Source organism: Cimex lectularius, unplaced genomic scaffold (genome assembly GCF_000648675.2).
Source record: "Cimex lectularius strain Harlan isolate CLEC.00 unplaced genomic scaffold, Clec_2.1 scaffold37, whole genome shotgun sequence".
Lineage (NCBI taxonomy): Eukaryota > Metazoa > Arthropoda > Insecta > Hemiptera > Cimicidae > Cimex > Cimex lectularius.
The window spans coordinates 64,300-84,765 of NW_019392682.1; the positions used below are offsets into that span (position 1 = coordinate 64,300).

The following is a 20,466-nucleotide window of genomic DNA, read 5'->3' on the forward strand; positions in this document are numbered from 1 at the left end:
ATAGAAATAAGTGGATATATAGATAAAGGGGGGGGCAATAGACAGAGAATATAAACAAAAAAATAGATTAAAAAAATAAAAAATCAATCATTGAGAGTTAAGAAAGAAAGAAGGAAAGGGAGGGGGGAGAGAGAGAGAGAGAGAGAGAGAGAGAGAGAGAGAGAGAGAGAGAGAGAGAGAGAGAGTCTAATTTGTTTTAAAGAAATAAGAAGAGTGAGATATAATGAGAGTTGCATAGCAATTTATTAATAATTACTCTCATAATTGATGAAGTGAGGAATTAGTTCAAGACAAATGTTATGAAACTAACAACGCAATATGAAGAAGAACAAAGCATTTTCAGATAAAAATTATTAATGGGTAGGCAAAGAGAAAGACCTAAATAGAAAGAAAGATAAAAGGAAAATAAACAGAAAAGGTGAATGAGATGTAAATATATATCTNTATATATTCCATCAATCAAAATTAATTGTTCTTCTGAGCTATTATTTAACCTTTTTATCTGTAATTATCAGTAGTAACACAATGAGTTTCATGTATGTAATGTATAATTTCGCTGTCCTTTCTTTCCTTTTAACCTTTCCCGGTTACAGAGCTTTTTTTGCCTTGGTGGTCAGAAGATCTACTGTATTGTTTTTCAGCGTCGAGTCAATACTGTTAATCTGTGGATATTCAGCCATGGACATTCATCCATCATCCACAAATTCATGACTACTGGAACATTACTACACACCTGAAGGTGGTTTGTTGGTCACAGGCTGTAACTACGTTCAAGAAATAATCGTTTTACGTTTAGTGAGTGTTACAAATAATAAAATTAATCATTATTAATTGCTTAATAGGATTGGGGTTGGATATTGCTAGCTTCCATTATGAGATTTTATGGAATGTGACAAAAAGATATTTTTTATTTAATAGTCTCGTAAGTTCTTTATCAGAAATCAGATTACACAAAATAGTGAAATAAAATATTCTCTAGGTAAACATATCTTAATTAAAAATACAATAATCTAATTGGCTGTTAAACACTGTTGTCAACATTTCCCATGGCGAACGGTGCATCCGACTTGGTCCCGACGTAAAACATCCCCCTCAAACTACGAAATAAATAAATGCTGTTTTAGTTCAACTAGGAAAAACACATTTAGAGAAAAGTTAACGCACCTTGTATTTACGGAATCGCCTATCAAGACGGATGTTGAATTTTTGGAACAAAGGTCCCAAAACGCTCTCAATCTGCTTTTACATGCGTACCCGTAGAAGCCGGTGTTGCTGTTGACGGATTCCGTAAAATAAACAAGCGATCTTTGGTGCGAACATCTATTGGCGAGTATCCAATCTGAAGAAGACAAACCGTTTGGTAAAATGATTCTGTAATTTTTCAATAAGTTTTTAACCTTTAAGCCACCATCCTTTTCTACAGCCGGGCTGTAAATGAGCACCCCCGTTTACGTAAACGTCGACATGCCCCAAGGGCCAGTAGTTGTCTCTCAACAGTCCTGCAGTATGAACTACATCGACAAAATCGGCGTTTTCTCGATTCAGCGATCTTACAAGTAACTTAAATTTGGAAAACGGAAAACTCGGGTCAAGACCTGAATAAAAAAAGTTCTGTACATCTTAAAAAAATCACCGTGACTTAAATTTACCGGTGATCCGAGGGATTTTATAAGGTTCGAGATGGGGCGCGACGTTCGCGGGTACGTGTCCGCCTAATCTGTACCCGATGACGTGCAGATCCAAAACCTTGTCGTTCGCTAACTCCTTCAATCCTTGGACAAAATTCGCGACGCATTTTCCGACGTAGCGTACGTTGAAAACCGATGTGCTGTAGCAGAAACGAGGAGCGATCTCGGAGTAATCGACAAGTACAACATTGGCCTGTACTTTTTTCAAATATTCTGCAATAACCATATCAAAACAATAAACATTTTTGTATAAAAAATTAATGAGCAGTGTATAAATATTAATATAAAATGTTACTATTGCAACTACAAAAATATTAATGTATAATTCTGAAGAAAAATTCATACGATTTTTCAGATCGTTTTATTGGATTAATAATCTCGCTCAGACTTCTCGCTTTTGTTCTCTTTCCAAGATCTCACTCAACTTGTCCCTTTCACTTCTCACCCACACTCTCTTTCTCTTATTCTCTCTCTCTCACTCTTTCTCCCTTTCTCCCTCTCTAATTTTTCTCTCTCTATGATCTCTTCCTCATCCTCTCTCTTCCACTTCTCACTCTCACTCTCTCACTCTCACTCCCTTTCTCTCTCCTTCACTCACCCTCTCTACATTTCTCTCTCTCACTACCTTTCTTTCTCCCTCACTCACCCTCTCTTTTCTCTCTATGCTCTCCTTCATCCTGTCGCTTTTTCTTCTCACTCTCACTCTCCTTCTCTCTCTCAGACACCCTCCATTTTTATCTCTCTGTGCACTCCCTCATCCTGTCTCTTTCACTTTTCACCCTCATTTCCTCTATCTCTGTCTCACGCACACTCCCTTTCTCTCTATCACTCTCTTTCTCTCTCCCACTCACTCTCTCTCATTTTGTTCTCTCTATACCTTCTCCCTCATCCTCTCTCTTCCACTTCTCATGATCACTCTCCCTCACTCTCACTCCCTTTCTCTTTCCCTCACTCACCCTCTCTACCTTTCTCTCCCACTCTATCTTTCTCTCACTCACCCTCTCTCTATCTCTCTCTATCTCTCTCTCTCCTCTCTTTCCCTCACTCACCCCTCCCTCATCTTGTCGTTTGACTTCTCACCATCTCTCTCTCTCCCCCTTTCTTTCTCCCTCACTTACCTTTTCTTTTCTCTCTATACTCTTCCTCATCCTGTCACTTTCACGTCTCACCCTCTTTTTTTCTCTCACTCACCCTTTCTCTTTTTCTTCTCTACACTTTCGTTTCTTTCAATTTTCACCCTCATTCTCATCCCCTTTCTCTCCCCCTCTCCACCCACCCCCTTTTTTCTATCTTTCTATGCTCTCCTTCTTCCCGTCTGTTTCATTTCTCAACCTCCCTTTCTCTCTCTCACACTCACTCTTTCTCTCTCTCTCTCTCTCTCTCTCTCTCTTTCTATTATCTCCGTTCTCTCCCTTTCCTGTAGAAAGGTCCTAAAGACCTAACTTTTGCGTGTGTCCTCGTAAATAAATCGTCAATCAATCAATCTCTTCTTTCCCAATTTCACGTCCCCCAATAATGATCTATCATTCTTTTTATCTAAACATGTATTTTTATATATCTATTCTCTATTAATTGCTTTTTTACCTTTCTCGATGAATCCAGTATCCAATCATCTCTACCTATACTCTTTCTCACTCTCTCCCTTTCTCAGTTGGTTTTCTATATTTATTTTTTCTGTTTTTGATCTTGTTCTCTTCCCCTCTGTCAATCTCTTTCTACATACCCCTCTTCTTCTTTCTCCCTCATCAGTTATTTCTCCATTTTTATTGTTTTTAGTAAATTGTAAAGATTTTCTTTATTCTCTCTCTCTCTCTTTCTCTCTCACTTTCTCACCCTCTCACTCTCTCTTTCTCTCCCTCTCTCTTTCTCCCTCTCCCTCCCTCCCTCTATCTCTCTCCGTCTCTCCCGCTTTCTTTCTCTCTCTCCCTCTCCCTCCCTCCCTCTCTCTCTCTCTCTCTCTCTCTCTCTCTCTCTCACTCTCTCTTTCTCTCTCTCTCTCTCTCTCTCTCTCTCTCTCTCTCTCTCTCTCTCTCTATCTATCTATCTATCTATCTATCTATCTATCTATCTATCTATCTCGCTCTCTCTTACCGTCTCTCTCCCTCTTCCTCTCTCTTTCTCGTTCTCCCTCTTTCATTCACAGTCTCTCTCCCTCTATATAACTATCACTCTGTCTTCTCTCTCTCTCTCTATCTATGTATCTCTCTTATCATCCTATACCTTTTATTTTTTCTCTATAACTCACCCTCCACTTCTTTCTCCGTCACCAGTAACTCTCATCTTTTTAGAAAACTCATATCTATAACCTGTTTTGTAATCAGAAGTAATTTAAAAAAAAAAACACGAAAAACCTTTTAAATTACTACTTATTGCTAAGCAATAAATTCCCTCAATTTTTCCAGGTTTTCACTGAGTTGAGTCGCAACTTGAAATAAGCCGAGTTTAATTTTTCGCGAAGAAGAATTGAAAATTTCCTATCCCTACAATGGAAACATACAAAATCGAATGCTATCTCAAATATTGGGTTGTCCGGAAAATAATGCAGGATTCCTCACTCTATGAGCCTAGCGAAAGAGAGTATCAATAACTNAATTATTTTGATTAAAGAACATTGCTTTAAAGTAACTAGTTTCTTTTTTTTTGTTTAATACCAAAATCCTGCATTATTTTCCGGACAACCCAATATTTGGAACAAAATTTTTCTTTAAAGATTAGTTTTTTCGATTCGGAATTAAACGATTTCACGTTTGGCGCTTAAATTTCAATAGTAATTACGTATCATAAATTTATTCTGAGTTCTTTCCACTTGTCCATGACCTGTACATGATTTATGTTGATACCTTTTTTCCTTGATTAACTGAAAATAACACAAGTTAAATGGTACCGTTTTTCAAATTGAGCAGCAATTCGCTATCCCCGTTTTCTTTTTGTCCGGGTATGAGCAGTTTGGTCGGCGCGGTCGGGTCGTAGTGTGTATCTTTGATTTTTTCTTTAAAATCTTCCATCGAGATCTGCTCAACTTGGTCGAAATTGTTTCTGTAATTGAAAGGTTATGTTGACAAAAAAAAATTTACACGGGTATTTTTTATTGAAATACCTTGTATACAAGAAGAACTTGATGTGTTCATTGTCACACGGCTCGTCTTCCCATACCATTCGACATCTCCAAGAATGGGCAGTTATGAAACCTAAAATCGAAATTTTATTAAAATTATCGAATTTAAGCGGGTCGGTAATAATCGCTTATTGTTTTACTAAATTATGAGAATTAATGATCCATTATTGATTTTAGAGCATAGAAAAAAAAAATTTTTTTATTGGGTAACAAGGTTAAATATTATTTTGGAATTTACTTCATAAAGTTGTAAAATATGGCAAAATAAATTTCTCGGATAAAGATGGGGTTTAAAAATACGAAAAAGTGAAGAATTCTTTATTTTAACGGAAATAGCTTGAAATTGTTTGAAGTAATGATCAATTATTACTTTTACAGCATAGGAAAAATATTTTTTATTGATTAACATGGTTGTATATTTTTTTACAATTCATTTTATAAAGTTTTACTTTTAAATACGGCAAAATGTATTACACGGATAGATAGGGTTAAAAAATATTAATTGAATAATAGGGAGGATGAACAAAAAATAGAATTACTTGAAAAATTAAGGGGAAACAAAAAGTTCTTAATTCGCATTTCAATTTTTTTTTTTTTTTAAACGGAAATAGCTTGAAATTGTTTGAAGTACTGGTCTATTATTATTTTTACAGCATAAGGAAAAATATTTTTTATTGATTAACAGGGTTGTATATTTTTTTACAATTCATTTTATAAAGTTTTACTTTTAAATATGAAAAAATGCATTACTCGGATAGATAGGGTTAAATAAGGGGAGACAAAAGTCCTTAATTCACTTTTCATTTATTTTTAAAGGAAATACCATGAAATTGTTTGAAGTAATGATCAATTATTACTTTTACAGCATAGAAAAAAATGTTTTTTATTTTTTAACAGGGTTGTAGATTTTCGTTTTATAAAGTTTGTCTTTTAAGTATGAAAAAATGTATTACTCGGATAGATAGGGTTAAAAAAATTCCAATTAAATAATATAAAGTCTGAAGAAAATAGTATTACTTGAAAAAAATAAGCGGAGACAAAAAGTCCTTAATTCGCCTTTCATTTTTTTAACGGAAATAGCTTGAAATTGTTTGAAGTAATGGTCTATAATTGTTTTTACAGCATAGGAAAAAAATATTTTTTATTAATTAACCGAGTTGTATATTTTTTACAATTCATTTTATAAAATTTTACTTTTAAATATGAAAAAATGTATTACTCGGATAGATAGGGTTAAAAAATACCAATTAAATAATACAAAGTCTGAAAAAAGTAGAATTAATTAAAAATAAAAATAAGAGAAGACAAAAAGTTCTTAATCGCCTTTCATTTATTTTTAAATGAAATAGCTTGATATTGTTTGAAATTTTACTTTTAAATATGGAAAAATTTATTGCACGGATAAATAGAGTTAAAAATATCAATTGAATAATTGTAAGGATTAAGAAAGTAGACTTACTTGAAAATAAAAATAAGGCGAGACAGAAAGTCCTTAATTCGCCTTTCATTATTGTTTCTTTTTTTCTTTAGAATCAAATAACTTGAAATTGTTCGATACTTAGCTTGATCAGTAACTGGTAAATATGCTCTCAGAAAATATTGTTTTAAACAAAATGATCGAGTGGGTTTATCACTTGAGATTAACAATTCTTACAGATTATTATTTTGACCAAATAGATTAGAGACTTATTTCGACGGATGAAGATGAATTTTGACACGTGATGTCCCGCGCGAAGAAACGCGTGTTTTCCCAGTTATTTTTACTTTTGCTATATTTCAACCATTTTTAAAATTTAATTATTTAATTGAACATTCTACACTCAGATTTCAATAGTAATCTCTGGAGGAAAATAGGAGGAGAAATAAAAACAGATGGTGGGTAAACTAAAGGTATATTCCTTTAGTGTTCACATAAATAGTAACAGGGTATAATAAATTATGAACTAAGATTAAATTTGTTTTATGGTTACTGGGTATTTGATAACCACGAGAGGGATTCATTATCAGTGTTCTTCCTCTCCGGTATAATCCATTGAGACTTTTTAGGAACAGAATGTTTCCGGGATCATATAGTCAATCTCCAGTTCTAAGAATGGGTGTCTGATTTTGTTAATTACAGTTGTATGCCCGAATTGTTTAGTTTCTATCCAATTTAATTGTTTTTGGAGCCTAAATGAGATTTTCCTAGTCTCTCCTTGTATACTTCCGGTGGAGGTAGGTTTAGCAGAGTTTTTAGTGCACTTGTAGGGGCTGTTCTCATTGCTCCTGTGATACATAGGTTTGCAACGAGTAACAGCTAACAAAATGAACATCTGAAGCAAACTGGCATAAGATTCTGCAAAGAAGCAAAGGAGACATCTACATACCTACTAACAAACTGTGGTGCTTGCCCCGAGGAGGAAGTGTTTTGGGACACACAAACTGTAGAAAAGATTCAACCACTGAAACCAGACCTATTAAACAAAGTTCCTTGATGAACTAGGACTTACTTGCTTTTACTCAAATGGCGCAGTTACTAGTACATCTTATTTAACTCTAGAATCGTAAAAAATCTCAACTTTGACGGAACGGAAGTGTCTTGCTTGTTATATCGCTTATAACCATGATATCCTATTAACTAACAACGATTCATGAAAAAAAATTAATTGTTGTGTAAAATACGAATGAAAATGTTGGACAACAATTTTGAGAATGTTAAGTTAATTATTAAATATCAAATAAGACCGTAGAAAAGAAACCCATAAGTCTTCAACACTGCTAAATTTTTGTTCTTTTCTGTCAAGTTAAAATATTTTTATTTGGAACATTTTTTTTTGTCAAAACTTCATTAATTATTTGTTTAGGTTAATTATAGATTGTAATAATAAACAATAACACCTTTTAGTTTTAAACATATACATTTTACGAGATAGCACTAATTGTACAAAAATTATCTGATATACTAGAAATTACATAGCGGCTGGAAATTTCGTCGTTTATAATTAGTTGTATCGATGTTTGAGATTTAAACCGTATCTTTCTTTTGTTCGCACAACAAGTTTTGTGGTAATCTGCTGTTGCACGGTAGGGTGGCTGGCCAATGACTGGAACGATAAGCGGGCCGGGTTTAGTTTGCATACAAGGGGCAAGTAGTGATTAAATAACTATTTAACTTACACTTGTCAACCTGAGCCGATGCGATATTAGCATTGATAGTTCGATGCCCTTAAATAAACCAGTTTCAAAAAGAATGTTCTTAGTTTTCCACCGATCCTGTCATGGTAACAATGGACGCTTTTGGTTTTATACTGTTCTTTTTGCTCGGATTCGGAGGTAAGTGGGGCCAACCTTAAATTCATAATGTCCTAGTCAGGTTTTAAGCTAGACGAAGCAAACCGATAACCAAAAAGTCAATTTCTTGAGGCTTTTCAAAGTTTAACATGATTAACTAAACTAAGTTTTTCATATTTTTGTTTTAAAGCCGTTTCCTTTTTCAAATGGAAAAACTTTTTTGTTATTTATCACAAAATCCATTTAAATAAGTCAATACACTTCGTGATATCTTGTATTAATCAAGAAAGTCAACAAATCCTTGAAAAGGAAAATCGAATCAAACAAAACTTTGATAGAGTGTCCTGTCAATGACTAATTATTATTATTAATACGTAACTTTTATTCATCAACAAATTTTACATAATTTGGTGTGGTTGTCGTTCAAAAATTTGCGAAAAGATTTTTCGATCCCTAGTTGGCCCAGTTTGTAGAAAATTACGCTAGGCCCGGTCCCAAGTCACAGGAATCGAATACGGAAAATGTGGGTCAATCTCTTTTTATCAGTGGGTTGTTAATGATAATTTTATATAGCATATACTTTATGGGCTATAAAGTTGATTCCTTTAAAAAAAATTGAATAAAGTTGTCAGTTGTGACAATAAATAATTTGAGCTGTTTCTATTAAACTTCTATTTTGTATTGGGTTATGTACCAAATTTACTTGTAACTTTCCACTTGGCTTATGCTATGCTGCTTATAAATTCTTACTACTCATATGTAAATATTGTCATGCTATTGAGTAAGACTGTACTAGTGATTAGTGACCGTTAGTCGATGATTATTCGGAAATCGTGAGATGCGGTCTGGTGTGATGTAGATTTCAGAAAAACATTTTCTTTATCGTGCCAACGTTTCGATCTTTATTGATATCATCTTCAGGGCCTGGGATTTACAAACATTGTTTACATTTCACAAATATATTTTAGATGTGGAAAAGTGAATTTATACAATGCAAAATTATTTTTTTTATATATTCAACATATCTATGATTGCAAAAAAAGCAAAATCCTACAGCACTCGCTACCCACCATTTTGAACACCAACACAATTTCGACTTCAAAAATCCAAAAGTATTACATACCGAACAAAACAAACATAAACGTAATTTCTTAGAAATGGTTTATATCAACAGAGATAAACACAGCATCAATTACAGAACAGATACATGTAAACTCGTCGCAGCTACGCCAATATCATTAATCAAATTCAATACAGATAACATACCTATAACATTACATTCCACACATCAAATATTTTTTACATAGTCTAATTTTCCAACAATTTAGCTTTCCTTTTCCTATTTATCCCTTTCTATATAATCCTGAAAGGATAATCTGACCAACACATTTTTTCCCTTCGTCGGCTCTTTTCACCTCAAAGAAGCCGACGCCTTACACAAAAATGTCTTTTCTATACCGACTTCCTTCCCCACCCCTTCAAAATCCAACGTATATAAACATAAAACAGCAAAATCTCACTGGCATTTTCAACACGACACGCAAGAATGGCACAATTACACAGAATACAAATATTTTGAGTGAGTAGAAATACTTTGATTGAGTATAAAAAATATATTTTGCATTGTATAAGTTCACTTTTCCACATCCTAAATGCATTTGTTAAATGTAAACAATCTTTGTAAATCCCAGGCCCTGAAGATGATCTCAATAAAGATCGAAACGTTGGCACGATAAAGAAAATGTTTTTCTGAAACCTACATCGCACTAGACCGCATCTCACGATTTCTAAATAATTATCGATTAACGGTCACTAATCACCACACAGATGACAAAAATGTTGAACCACATCAAACACAAATGGTATTTTGCACTGGGTTTTAACAAAAGTTTAAGACTGGACTTTACACGAAATGTATATACTTTAGTCCCTTAGCCTGGAGAAATGTGTGTCAAAATAAATATAGAAAACTTTAACTAGTCCAAAATATTGCATCAAGAAAAACAGGTTGGTTTCTAATGGACTCCAATGTATAATGTATTGTTTTTAATATTAGCATAACAACTTACACATATGGCTTAATTGTGATATTCTATAATACGAGGTTATCTACTTTACATGTGCATATTCACTGCCTTAAACACATTGTTTGAATTAAAGGAACTTTTGTATGTTAAATTACTGAGCTTAATCTGTGTACTTGAAACAAGGAAAAGTTTAATTTAATTTTTTTTTTAAAGGAGCATCTAGCGAGGAGAACGATTTGAATAACGAGACAGCCAATTCGACAGAGTCATTCGTCGAAATATCGTTTATCGTTAAGAAAAAGTACAGCGTCCAAATGTTTCCTTGTGACTTCTTTTTGACCCACGGTATTTTCCAGAGGGGGCAACGAATTCCCGGTCAAAATAACCAGCACTACCGAGTACTTGAAGAGCGTTTTTGACCCCGAGGCGAAGACGAAATTCATTGTACACGGATGGCTCAGCAGCAAAACATCCTACATAGTTGAAAACACAGCACAACGTGAGTAATAAAATAAATTTTAAAAGGCTCTAAAAATTAAAAATTACGGTACTTCATTGATTTAATTACGTTTTAATTAACTATAACACTTAATATCCTAGGAAGTGAGTACTTTCTACCTCGATAATATTTGCGTTCAAGTGGTCAGGGATTTCGGGTTTATTTCAACTAATCTTCTAATTTAAAAGTTTAATTTAACTTTAAATTTGAAAAAAAATTAAACTCAAAGGGAGAGAATTTTAAAAATAGATGATTTTTTTAATCAAATAAATAAACGAGAACTGAGACAATGAGAACAACCCCAACGGCTAGCAAGTAGGTCACCTCGTTGTCTGTCATGACCTGGTTACCAACTTTAGCGTTATCTGAAGATCCCGGATTTTGTAGAGTATAGGAAGTTCGAAGAAAGAGGAAAATGGAAGAAAGAGAGTTTTTTATAAGTAGTGATAATACTTTAGTTTAATCATTTGTGCCCATTATGGTCAGCCTATCCTCCCTGTTTTGGTCTGCCAGAAGCGTTTCGGCCACTAGACATCCTCAGGGCTCATCACCCTTCAGACCAGTTAAGTAAAACTGTTCCTAGTTACAGGGACTTTTTTTAACAATTAATTTAAGACCTATTAATAATAAAATCAACCACGGTCGCTATTTATTTTTTAATGCTTCCTACAACACCTCAAGTTATTTTATATGGATTTTATATGAATGTAAATTCATAAATAATACATTTACTTTTAGATTTTAGCGAGAGTTTTTTGTTAGCAGTGATAAAACTATGTTTTAACCATTTCTGCCCATTATGGTCGGCCTTTCCTCCCTGTTTTGGTCTTTCAGACGGGTTTTTGGCTTTTTCGTCATCTTCAGTGGAGTGTTTGTGAAAGATTCGACTTCATATTTTGCAATATTATGTGTGTTGTAATTGCATTTAATTTGAGGATAAACCGTTGTCCTACTGCTGAGTTTAATTTAAAAAATGTTTGTTCTGGTATCGTTCAAATATAAATTTATGATTGAAAATCTAAAAAAAAAATTGAAAAAAAAAAACGGACGGACGGGGCAACGACGTTCTTTACGCTTTTCTCGGACGGACTGGGTCCACATACTATCTGCGCGGTCAATGCGAGTTTTCGTGACCAGAATCCGATACTCCGGGTACAGATTTACACCGTGCACACCTTCCGTGGCCTCCGGCTCGGATTTCGTTCTCTTGAGAGAGAGTCCCGCTTTTATCCTGCCAGATAAAGCGTACTTCTCGTTAATGACCTCCTTCCGCAGGTTTACTGTGGAAGGGGGTTTGTATATCTTTCGCTCCTATCTTTCTTCATCAAACGCCGCCCCGGGCTCTGATTTCGTTCTCTTGAGAGAGTCCCGCGTTTATCCTTCCGGATAAAGCGTACTGCTCGTTAATGATCCTTCCGCAGGTTCACCTACGGAAACCTTGTTACGACTTTTACTTCCTCTAAATGATCAAGTTTGGTCATCTTTCCAGCGTTCGACAAAACTGACAAAGTCGGTTGGGCTTACCGCCAGTCCGAAGACCTCACTAAATCATTCAATCGGTAGTAGCGACGGGCGGTGTGTACAAAGGGCAGGGACGTAATCAACGCGAGCTTATGACTCGCGCTTACTGGGAATTCCTCGTTCATGGGGAACAATTGCAAGCCCCAATTCCTAGCACGAAGGAGGTTCAGCGGGTTACCCGGACCTTTCGGCCAAGGGAACGCACACGCTGATTCCTTCAGTGTAGCGCGCGTGCGGCCCAGGACATCTAAGGGCATCACAGACCTGTTATTGCTCAATCTCGTGCGGCTAAAAGCCGCCTGTCCCCTTAAGAAGAATATTGTTCGCCGGTAGATTCGATACCAAACGCGTCTAGTTAATAGGCTAGAGTCTCGTTCGTTATCGGAATTCAGACAAATCGATCCACCAACTAAGAACCGCCATGACCACTACCCACTGAATCGAGAAAGAGCTATCAATCTATCAATCATTCCAATGTCCTGACCTGGTGAGGTTTCCCGTGTTGAGTCAAATTAAGCCGCAGGCTCCACTTCTGGTGGTGCCCTTCCGTCAATTCCTTTAAGTTTCAGCTTTGCAACCATACTTCCCCCGGAACTCAAAAGCTTTGTTTTCCCGGGGAAAGCTCCCCGCCGAGTCATCAAAAGAACATCGGCGGATCGCTGGATGGCATCGTTTATGATTAGAACTAGAGCGGTATCTGATCGCCTTCGAACCTCTAACTTTCGTTCTTGATCAATTAAGACATACTTGGCAATTGGTTTCGCTCTAGTGCGTCTTGCGACGATCCAAGAATTTCACCTGTAACGCCGCAATACGAATGCCCCCGCCTGTCCACATTGATCATTACCTTGTGTTCCGGAGACCAACAGAATAGTAGAATTCTTTTTCTTGTGAGATTACTCTTTTCCTAGTTTTAGTTTGTTCCTTGACACACGCTCATCATTATAATGTCCTGAGTCCTGCATTCGAACTCGACGTACTTACAAACGTGCTTTTTTTTCAAAAACTCCAGCATCTCGTAGTTGAAATACCCTCTTTTAAAATAAATTAATTAATTTAAAAAATCTTCCTTGACTCTTACTGTTGATCGAAATGCAGTCAGGATAAAGAACTTAATTAATATAATCATGGATTTATGGATTATTCTTATTAATATAGTAAAAGATATATTTATAAAATTATAATTATTAATAATTACATTTTTGTTTCTAACCTGGATTTTTTTGCATTTTAACAGAGTATGTTAAATTCCAAGGAGGTAATATAGTTGGAGTCGATTGGTCTCCGTTAGCATCTTGGAAGATGTACCCGATATCAGCGTATCAAGTTGATTACGTGGGAACAGCCATCGCTGCTATGGTGGACAGATTGGTTGAAGAAAAGTTGACGACTCTCGACAAGGTCCACCTCATAGGACACAGCCTCGGGGCACATGCCATGGGCATCGCCGGGTCGAAGGTCAAAGGAGGCAAAGTCTCCAGAATCACAGGTTGTGCCGAGGGAGCTTCGACAAGGGAGCTTGAAGTGATTTTTTAATTTGATTCAGGGCTCGATCCGGCCAACCCGGGCTTCGAGAATGTAGTCTCGGAAACAGCTCGATTGGACAAGGAAGACGCCGAGTTCGTAGATGTCATACATACAGCGGCCGGGTATGCAGGGTACTACTCGGCAATCGGGCACGTGGACTTTTATCCAAATGGAGGATCGTCCCCGCAGCCCGGTTGCTTTGAATTGTCCGATCTGTTTAAACTTGGTAATAGAAATATTAGTAATACTTATAAAATATGAAATTATTCTCCTTTATGTCACCTGGCCCGATTTTTGGGGGAAACAGAGTTGTTTTATTGTACATATGTAGCTACATACATTGACAGTGAGTGTATTTATTAACGTGAACGTGTAGTGTGTAGAATATTGAGTACTACACCGACCCTCATTTATTTAAAAAAAATAATAAAATAAAATAAAATAAAGGATGCCATAAACACAACTGTGCAAAATGTTTGATCAAAAGTATTTTGAATAGGCAAAATTACTTACTAGAATGCTCTAACCTCTCAAGAATTGTAAAAAAACAGAATTGAAAGAGACAAATCAAAATTCATTACAACTTATATTCTAAAAATTAATTCAATTGAGTATTTTTAAAAATGAAGGAAGCCGTTAAAACGACAGTACACGATATTTTGTAAAATATAAGATAAGTAGGCAAAATTACATCACTTGGATACTCTAACCTCTAAAAAAATTGTAAAGAAAGAATCAGCTGAATACATCCAAACTATACTCCCACAATTTATATTCTAATTGAATTTTTCCGTTTTTTAATCAAACGAGCCCATTAAAACAACTGTTTAAAATATTTGATAAAATATTCAATGGGTGGGAAAAATTACATCACTTGGACACTCTAACCTCTAAAAAATTGAAAAAAAGAAGAATGAATTGAAGGGGATACATCAAAATATGCTCCAACAATTTATATTCTAATTGAATATTTCCATTTTTTTAATCAAACAAGCTCATTAAAACAACTGTGCAAAATATTTGATAAAATATTCAATGGGTGGGCAAAATTACATCACTTGGACACTCTAACCTCTAAAAAATTGAAAAAAAAGAAGAAGAATGAGTTGAAGGGGATACATCAAAATATGCTCCAACAATTTATATTTCCATGTTTTAATCAAACGAGCCCATTAAAACAACTGGGCAAAATATTTGACAAAATATTCAATGAGTGGGCAAAGTTACCTCACTTGAATACTCTAACCTCCAAAAAGTGCTATGGTCCAATTTTTAAAGGAATAGGGCTGTTTTATTATATGTATTATATAATAAAACAGCAAATATATCTATATTATATATATATATATATATAGATAGATAGATACCTTATTTTGTGTTCCCTTTTGAATATATTGAGAGTGAATGAATAAGATTATTTATATAAGTTTATTATATAATATATAATAATAATATTGTGCATTCTGCCCTACTAAAAGTTGGAGGGTTAAATGACCTAGCTGTTGACGGCCTTTGTAGCCTAACTTTGGTGGAGGTAAAGGTATAACTGAAGTCTGATCTCGTACTGCCAAAACCCAAAATGGGTGTGACAAACTGCAAGAATTCATAAGCTAAATCTGGATGCATGAAACCTTTTTTTTCCATTTTGTCTTAGTTGGCTGTAGCCACAGTAGGTCTTACGAATATTTTGGTGAGAGCATCGAACACCCAAAAGGCTTCATAGCAGTCAAATGCGAATCATGGGCAAAATTCACGGAAGGTGCATGCTCTAAGAATACAAGAAGCTTCATGGGAGACCCGACTTCGACGAGGTATGCTAAGAGCATTTAATTAAATCAAACATACAATAGTGCTTTTATAACCTTGTTCTTTTTTAATTTCAGCACCCGTGGAGTCTACTATCTGAAGACAAGTGATAAATTTCCATATGCACGAGGGAAAAATGGAATTAAGCCTTAACATTCTCTTCTATGTAATGTGTACATAAACTATTTTTGTATGATTTTGTGAATAAATAAATCATAAAATATATATTATGATTGTAAAATATTTAATTTAAAAAAAAATGCATTAGTTTTTATTGTCATATTTGAATTTCAAACAAGATGCTCTGGCCCGGCTATGACATGTTTCGCTCATGTTCAAAACGGTGACTATTTTATGATAAATTGTTTTTATCGAATTATTTTATATTTTATAGTGATACCATTTGATTCTCCAGCTGGTTTTACCCTATAAACCTGAACCTATGAAACTTCATTGGTAAGGCTGGACATAAAAGATGAAACATACCAATGTAGAAATGTTATTAGGAAATGTATGAGTGTACAAAAGAAATTACAAAGCATTTGTTTATATTATTATTTTTTAAATCTAATTTAAGACCAGAAACTTAAGTTTATTAATAGATTGCTGTAAAAGGAAAGAACCATTAATTGTATAAACCCGGTAGACCACCATCATAATAATTATAAACAAAGGCTGATATATATACATTTTCACAATGATAAAAAAGAAGCTTGTGTTGAAGGATGAAAATTGGCTTAAAGCTCAAAGTGGGGAAATTAAATTTTGTTCAGTTCTTACAATTAAAAGGCCTCAACCACAATACTCTAACCTCCAAAGAAAGCATGAATTGTCGCGAGTACATAAAAATTTGGTCCAACAACTTATATTCTTAAAATAAAAAGATAAATATTCAATTAAATATTTTCAAAAATATAGGAGGCCATTAAAACAATTGTGCCAAATATTTGATAAAATATAGGATGAGAAAAGCAGTCTCACTCGGATACTCTAACCTTCAAAGAATTGCAAACAAAGCATGCTGAAGTGGACAAATGAAAATATACTACAACCTATGTATATTCTAAAAATTATATCAATTCAACATTATTTTATTATTCAATTAATGAAGGTTTTAAGTTGAGATAAAAAAAGTCAGTGTCACGAGCGGGATTCGAACCCACGACCTTGAAAAACGGCAAAAAGGAGGGAAAATTCAAAAGGAGTGGTTGAGATGGGATTGGTGTCCGAGGGGATCGAAGTCACGATAGCTCAAGTGGTGGAGTAGCGGCGTATCAAGCCGAAGGTCGTGGGTTCGAATCCCGCTCGTGACACTGACTTTTTTATCTCAACTTAAAACCTTAATTAATTGAATGTTATTAATTGGTCAAGAGGACCACGAAAAATAGTGAATTTAATTATTTTAAAAAATTGAAGGAGGCAATAAAAACAACTGAGCAAAGTATTTGGAAAAATATATGAAGAGTAGGCAAAATTACATCACTTGGGTACTCTAACCTCCAAAGCACTGCAAAAAAAGCATGAGTTCAGGGAGATAAATACAAATTTACTACAACCTATGTATATTCTAACAATTAGATTAGATTCAATATTTTTAAAAACTGAAGGAAGCCGTAAAAACAAAATAAGCAAAATATTTGGGAAAATATAGGCTGGACAAGCCAAATTACATCTCTTGAATACTCTAACCTCCAAAAACTATAAAAGAAAGAATGAGTAGAAGGGGATCCATGAAAATATACTTTAACAAATACTCTGAGATTTTAAAAAAGTACTCAATTGAATATTTACAATTTTTTTAAATCGAAGGAGCCTATTGAAACAACTGTGTAAAATATTGGATAGGAAATAAGATGAATAGACAAAGTTATCAAATTTGTCATGAAACACTTAAGCAAATTAACAAATCAGTTTTCCAAAATTATATGACTGTTATTGGCTTTAAATTAGGTTTATCATACAGTTTAATATTTCATTTTAAGTAATGTTTGTGCTAATTATGTTTATTTATTTAATTGCTTCATCAACACTTGACCGATTATGAAACTCAAATTCAGAACATTGCAACTGATAAAGTATTTTCGAGATTTTGAATACTTCTGTTTGCTTATGTTTCACCCTCATTTCCCCTTTAAAAATAAATCAATCAATCAAAGTATCAATCTCACTTACCTGATACTTGTATTACTTTTATCTAAATTACTGCCCGATTAGATTAGAAAAGGCTTAAATATATAATTTAACTTGATGTACCTTTTCAGTGTACATATGCAAATCTGTTTTTGAAAAATTAAAAACATGATATTCACTTGTGTATCGTTTAATGTTTTGGTGATTTTTTGTGTCGGATTAACAGAAGGGATTTCATTATCATACAGAGGTGAACATTGTGTGAGATTTTACATAAATCAACAAAAAACAATTAAAGAAAATTTTTATTTATTTTTATTGTAGCTTATGCAAATGTTAGCGAAGGAGATAAAGACATGCAGTTTCTTCTATACACAAGGTTTCCCTGTTTTATTTCAGTTTACGAACCTATTGAAATGTATTGAATATTTAGTCTAAACATGCTAAATCCATAAAAAATGATCATGTTTAAATGTTTACTAGTGAATTGCAAACATTTATTATTGATTACTTCTTACTAATCTCTTTTGTTTTCTTGTTATATTATTTTAAATACCACTTTTCACAACGTACCATATATAATGTATCGATAACACAGTATTAAGTTATTTAATTTAAAATACTTGTAAAAAATACGCAAGTAAAGCACTAAAACTATGATTCTGCCTCGTACTGAAATTGATGTATATGTTGTTTGTATATTTTGATTTAAAAATAGTTATTAGAATGTAGGTAGAATCACCTTATTCAGAAGGCAAAGCTGTTGAAAGTAAAGTAATAAAAATGTTTAAACGCAAAATGCCAAAAGTCAATCTTTTCTTATTTTCTAGGAAAAATCCTGTGGTCCCTGAAGAGTTTGTTTTATCCGACTTAGATAACTTAACAAATTTCGATGTGAATAGGCCTGTTAAAGTGTTGGTGCATGGCTGGTCAAATTATTATAACTCTTCTTTTAACATATTGGTTAAAAATGGTAACAATGAAGTTGGTGGAATTTAATTTAAATAGTTAACTATTCATTTTTTTCAGCGTATCTCATTCAATACGATGCTAATGTCATTTCTGTCAACTGGGATTGGTTGTCAGGGAGTTGGTATTGGTGGGCCAGGGGGAACGTTGTCAATGCGGCAAAGGTCGTAGCTTTAATGATTGACGGATTGATCACCCAGCTTGGTGTAAGCCCGGATAGGATACACATAGTGGGCCACAGCCTTGGAGCACATGTTGCAGGAATCACAGGCTTTTTAGTGAAAAATGGTCCTATCGGAAGGATTACAGGCTTGGACCCAGCAGGACCTCTATTTTCATCAAACGAGAAAATGAAAATAAGTGCTAAATCGGCGAAGTTTGTTGACATTATTCATACCGCTGGGCTTTTCACCGGATATTATCCAAATCTGGGACATGTCGATTTTTATCCAAATGGCGGCTACCCAGTCCAACCAGGGTGTGGAGTGGATTTTACAAGTATGAATGTTCCCTATAATAATTTTACATTTTAATATATTTTTAGTTTATATATAGCTTTACGAAGCCATCGGAGAGCTTATTGGCTATTTGCTGAATCAATTACAGTACCTAATGGATTTATGGCTATCCCTTGTCAAAGTTGGAACCAATTTAAAAACTCTAGTTGCCCATTTGTAAATATAACGAAAATGGGTGAACATGTGTCACACAGGTAAGATTTATAATAATCAATCTTTTTGACATAGAAGTATTACAAACGTGTTCCAATATTTCATCCAGAATTAAAACAATTGGGAAATTGCACTTGAAGGTTTAATTTTTTCATAATTGACTGGAGAACAAACAACAGATATGCTGTGTACATACTTCACTCAATTTTCACAATTTTTGCTTAACCAACTTTTCACTGCAGCCATAGAAATATTAATAAGTTACATCCCCTCATAAAATATTAATTTATTATTTTAGCCTAATACTTGTTCGCCAGAAAAATATAAACCTTATTTGTCTCACTAAGTAAGACTTAAAAAATTCATTTTGAGGTTAATTATCAAAGTACCTATCAAACAAAAGCCTACTTTTACTCATCATTTTTGCTAAGAAAATTATTTGTATGTATTATTTTTATTCATATTTTACAATCTGTTTTAGTGCAAGAGGGACATATTTTTTAAGAACTAACGACAGATCACCCTTCTCACTCATGGATAAATCTGTTTTCTATAATCACTAACTGGAGGGGGAGAGAGAAATGTATATTTCAAACATGTAAGTTTATTTTTATAATATAAGAATAAAGTTACCATTTACCTAATTTATCGTTTTTAAGTTTATTTAGCGCTCGTCGCTGTAAGGTAAAAATCCTGGGTTCGAGTCTAGCGGCTCTGCATTCAAAACCAACATGCTAATAAATAGGCTTTTTTACAAAAACACCGGCACCCCGAGGCTTGATATGACCTCTGCAATTGTGAAAAAATAAACAAATAGATAAAATATATTATCACAAAAAGAGGAACTACTCATTATTAGTCCTTGCTGTGTAATAGCATTAATTTTTCTCACTGTTCCTTAAGAGGTTGTAAGTTGTCATAACTATCATTAAATGTATTAATTATTTTATTTCACACTGTCAATTATTTATTAATTTATTTGTCTGTTTAAATAGATATGTTTTATTTTTTTAATACATAAAGTGCATGTGTTTTGTTTTTGTATTTTATGATTAGTTCTTTATTTGGGTCTACGTATAAAAATCCTATCACTGGATAAATTTTTAGTTTCTTCAGGAAACATTTAGAGAAAGTAGTAAAATGATTTAGGGAAAGTTGTGAAAAAAACATTAAAATTTTCACATAAAACTGTTCATTTTTATCTATATTGGGCCCCTAGTTCATCTACTTAGGTTTTTATTGT

General features: G+C 34.0%; 3 protein-coding genes across 5 annotated transcripts; 2 read left to right on the forward strand and 1 right to left on the reverse strand.

The window, feature by feature from the left end:
* Positions 1-888: 888 nt before the first annotated feature.
* LOC106665580 (pancreatic triacylglycerol lipase-like) lies at positions 889-6,390 on the reverse strand. Its single transcript, XM_014392078.1, has 7 exons — positions 6,263-6,390; positions 4,786-4,876; positions 4,573-4,724; positions 1,650-1,901; positions 1,398-1,595; positions 1,165-1,339; positions 889-1,097 (listed from the first exon to the last, which is right to left on the reverse strand). Exons 1-7 carry the CDS (start codon positions 6,309-6,311, stop codon positions 1,022-1,024), a joined length of 993 nt encoding a protein of 330 aa, XP_014247564.1. The 5' UTR covers positions 6,312-6,390; the 3' UTR covers positions 889-1,021.
* A 1,573-nt stretch (positions 6,391-7,963) lies between these two features.
* LOC106665437 (inactive pancreatic lipase-related protein 1-like) lies at positions 7,964-15,618 on the forward strand. Its single transcript, XM_014391852.2, has 7 exons — positions 7,964-8,115; positions 10,314-10,401; positions 10,457-10,599; positions 13,358-13,609; positions 13,667-13,873; positions 15,302-15,458; positions 15,531-15,618. Exons 1-7 carry the CDS (start codon positions 8,061-8,063, stop codon positions 15,604-15,606), a joined length of 978 nt encoding a protein of 325 aa, XP_014247338.2. The 5' UTR covers positions 7,964-8,060; the 3' UTR covers positions 15,607-15,618.
* A 2,084-nt stretch (positions 15,619-17,702) lies between these two features.
* LOC106665565 (pancreatic lipase-related protein 2-like) lies at positions 17,703-20,172 on the forward strand. 3 transcript variants are annotated; one of them, XR_001340314.2, is made up of 7 exons: positions 17,703-17,833; positions 17,908-17,962; positions 18,414-18,556; positions 18,613-19,050; positions 19,097-19,264; positions 19,705-19,821; positions 19,883-20,172. XR_001340314.2 is itself a non-coding variant. In XM_014392058.2 (7 exons), exons 1-6 carry the CDS (start codon positions 17,752-17,754, stop codon positions 19,784-19,786), a joined length of 957 nt encoding a protein of 318 aa, XP_014247544.1. In that variant the 5' UTR covers positions 17,704-17,751; the 3' UTR covers positions 19,787-19,821; positions 19,883-20,172. The 3 variants fall into 3 exon arrangements, 2 of the variants coding, with proteins under 2 accessions (XP_014247544.1, XP_014247545.1); XM_014392058.2 differs by having other exon boundaries at positions 17,704-17,833; positions 19,108-19,264; XM_014392059.2 differs by having other exon boundaries at positions 17,704-17,833; positions 19,108-19,264; positions 19,892-20,172.
* Positions 20,173-20,466: the final 294 nt, after the last annotated feature.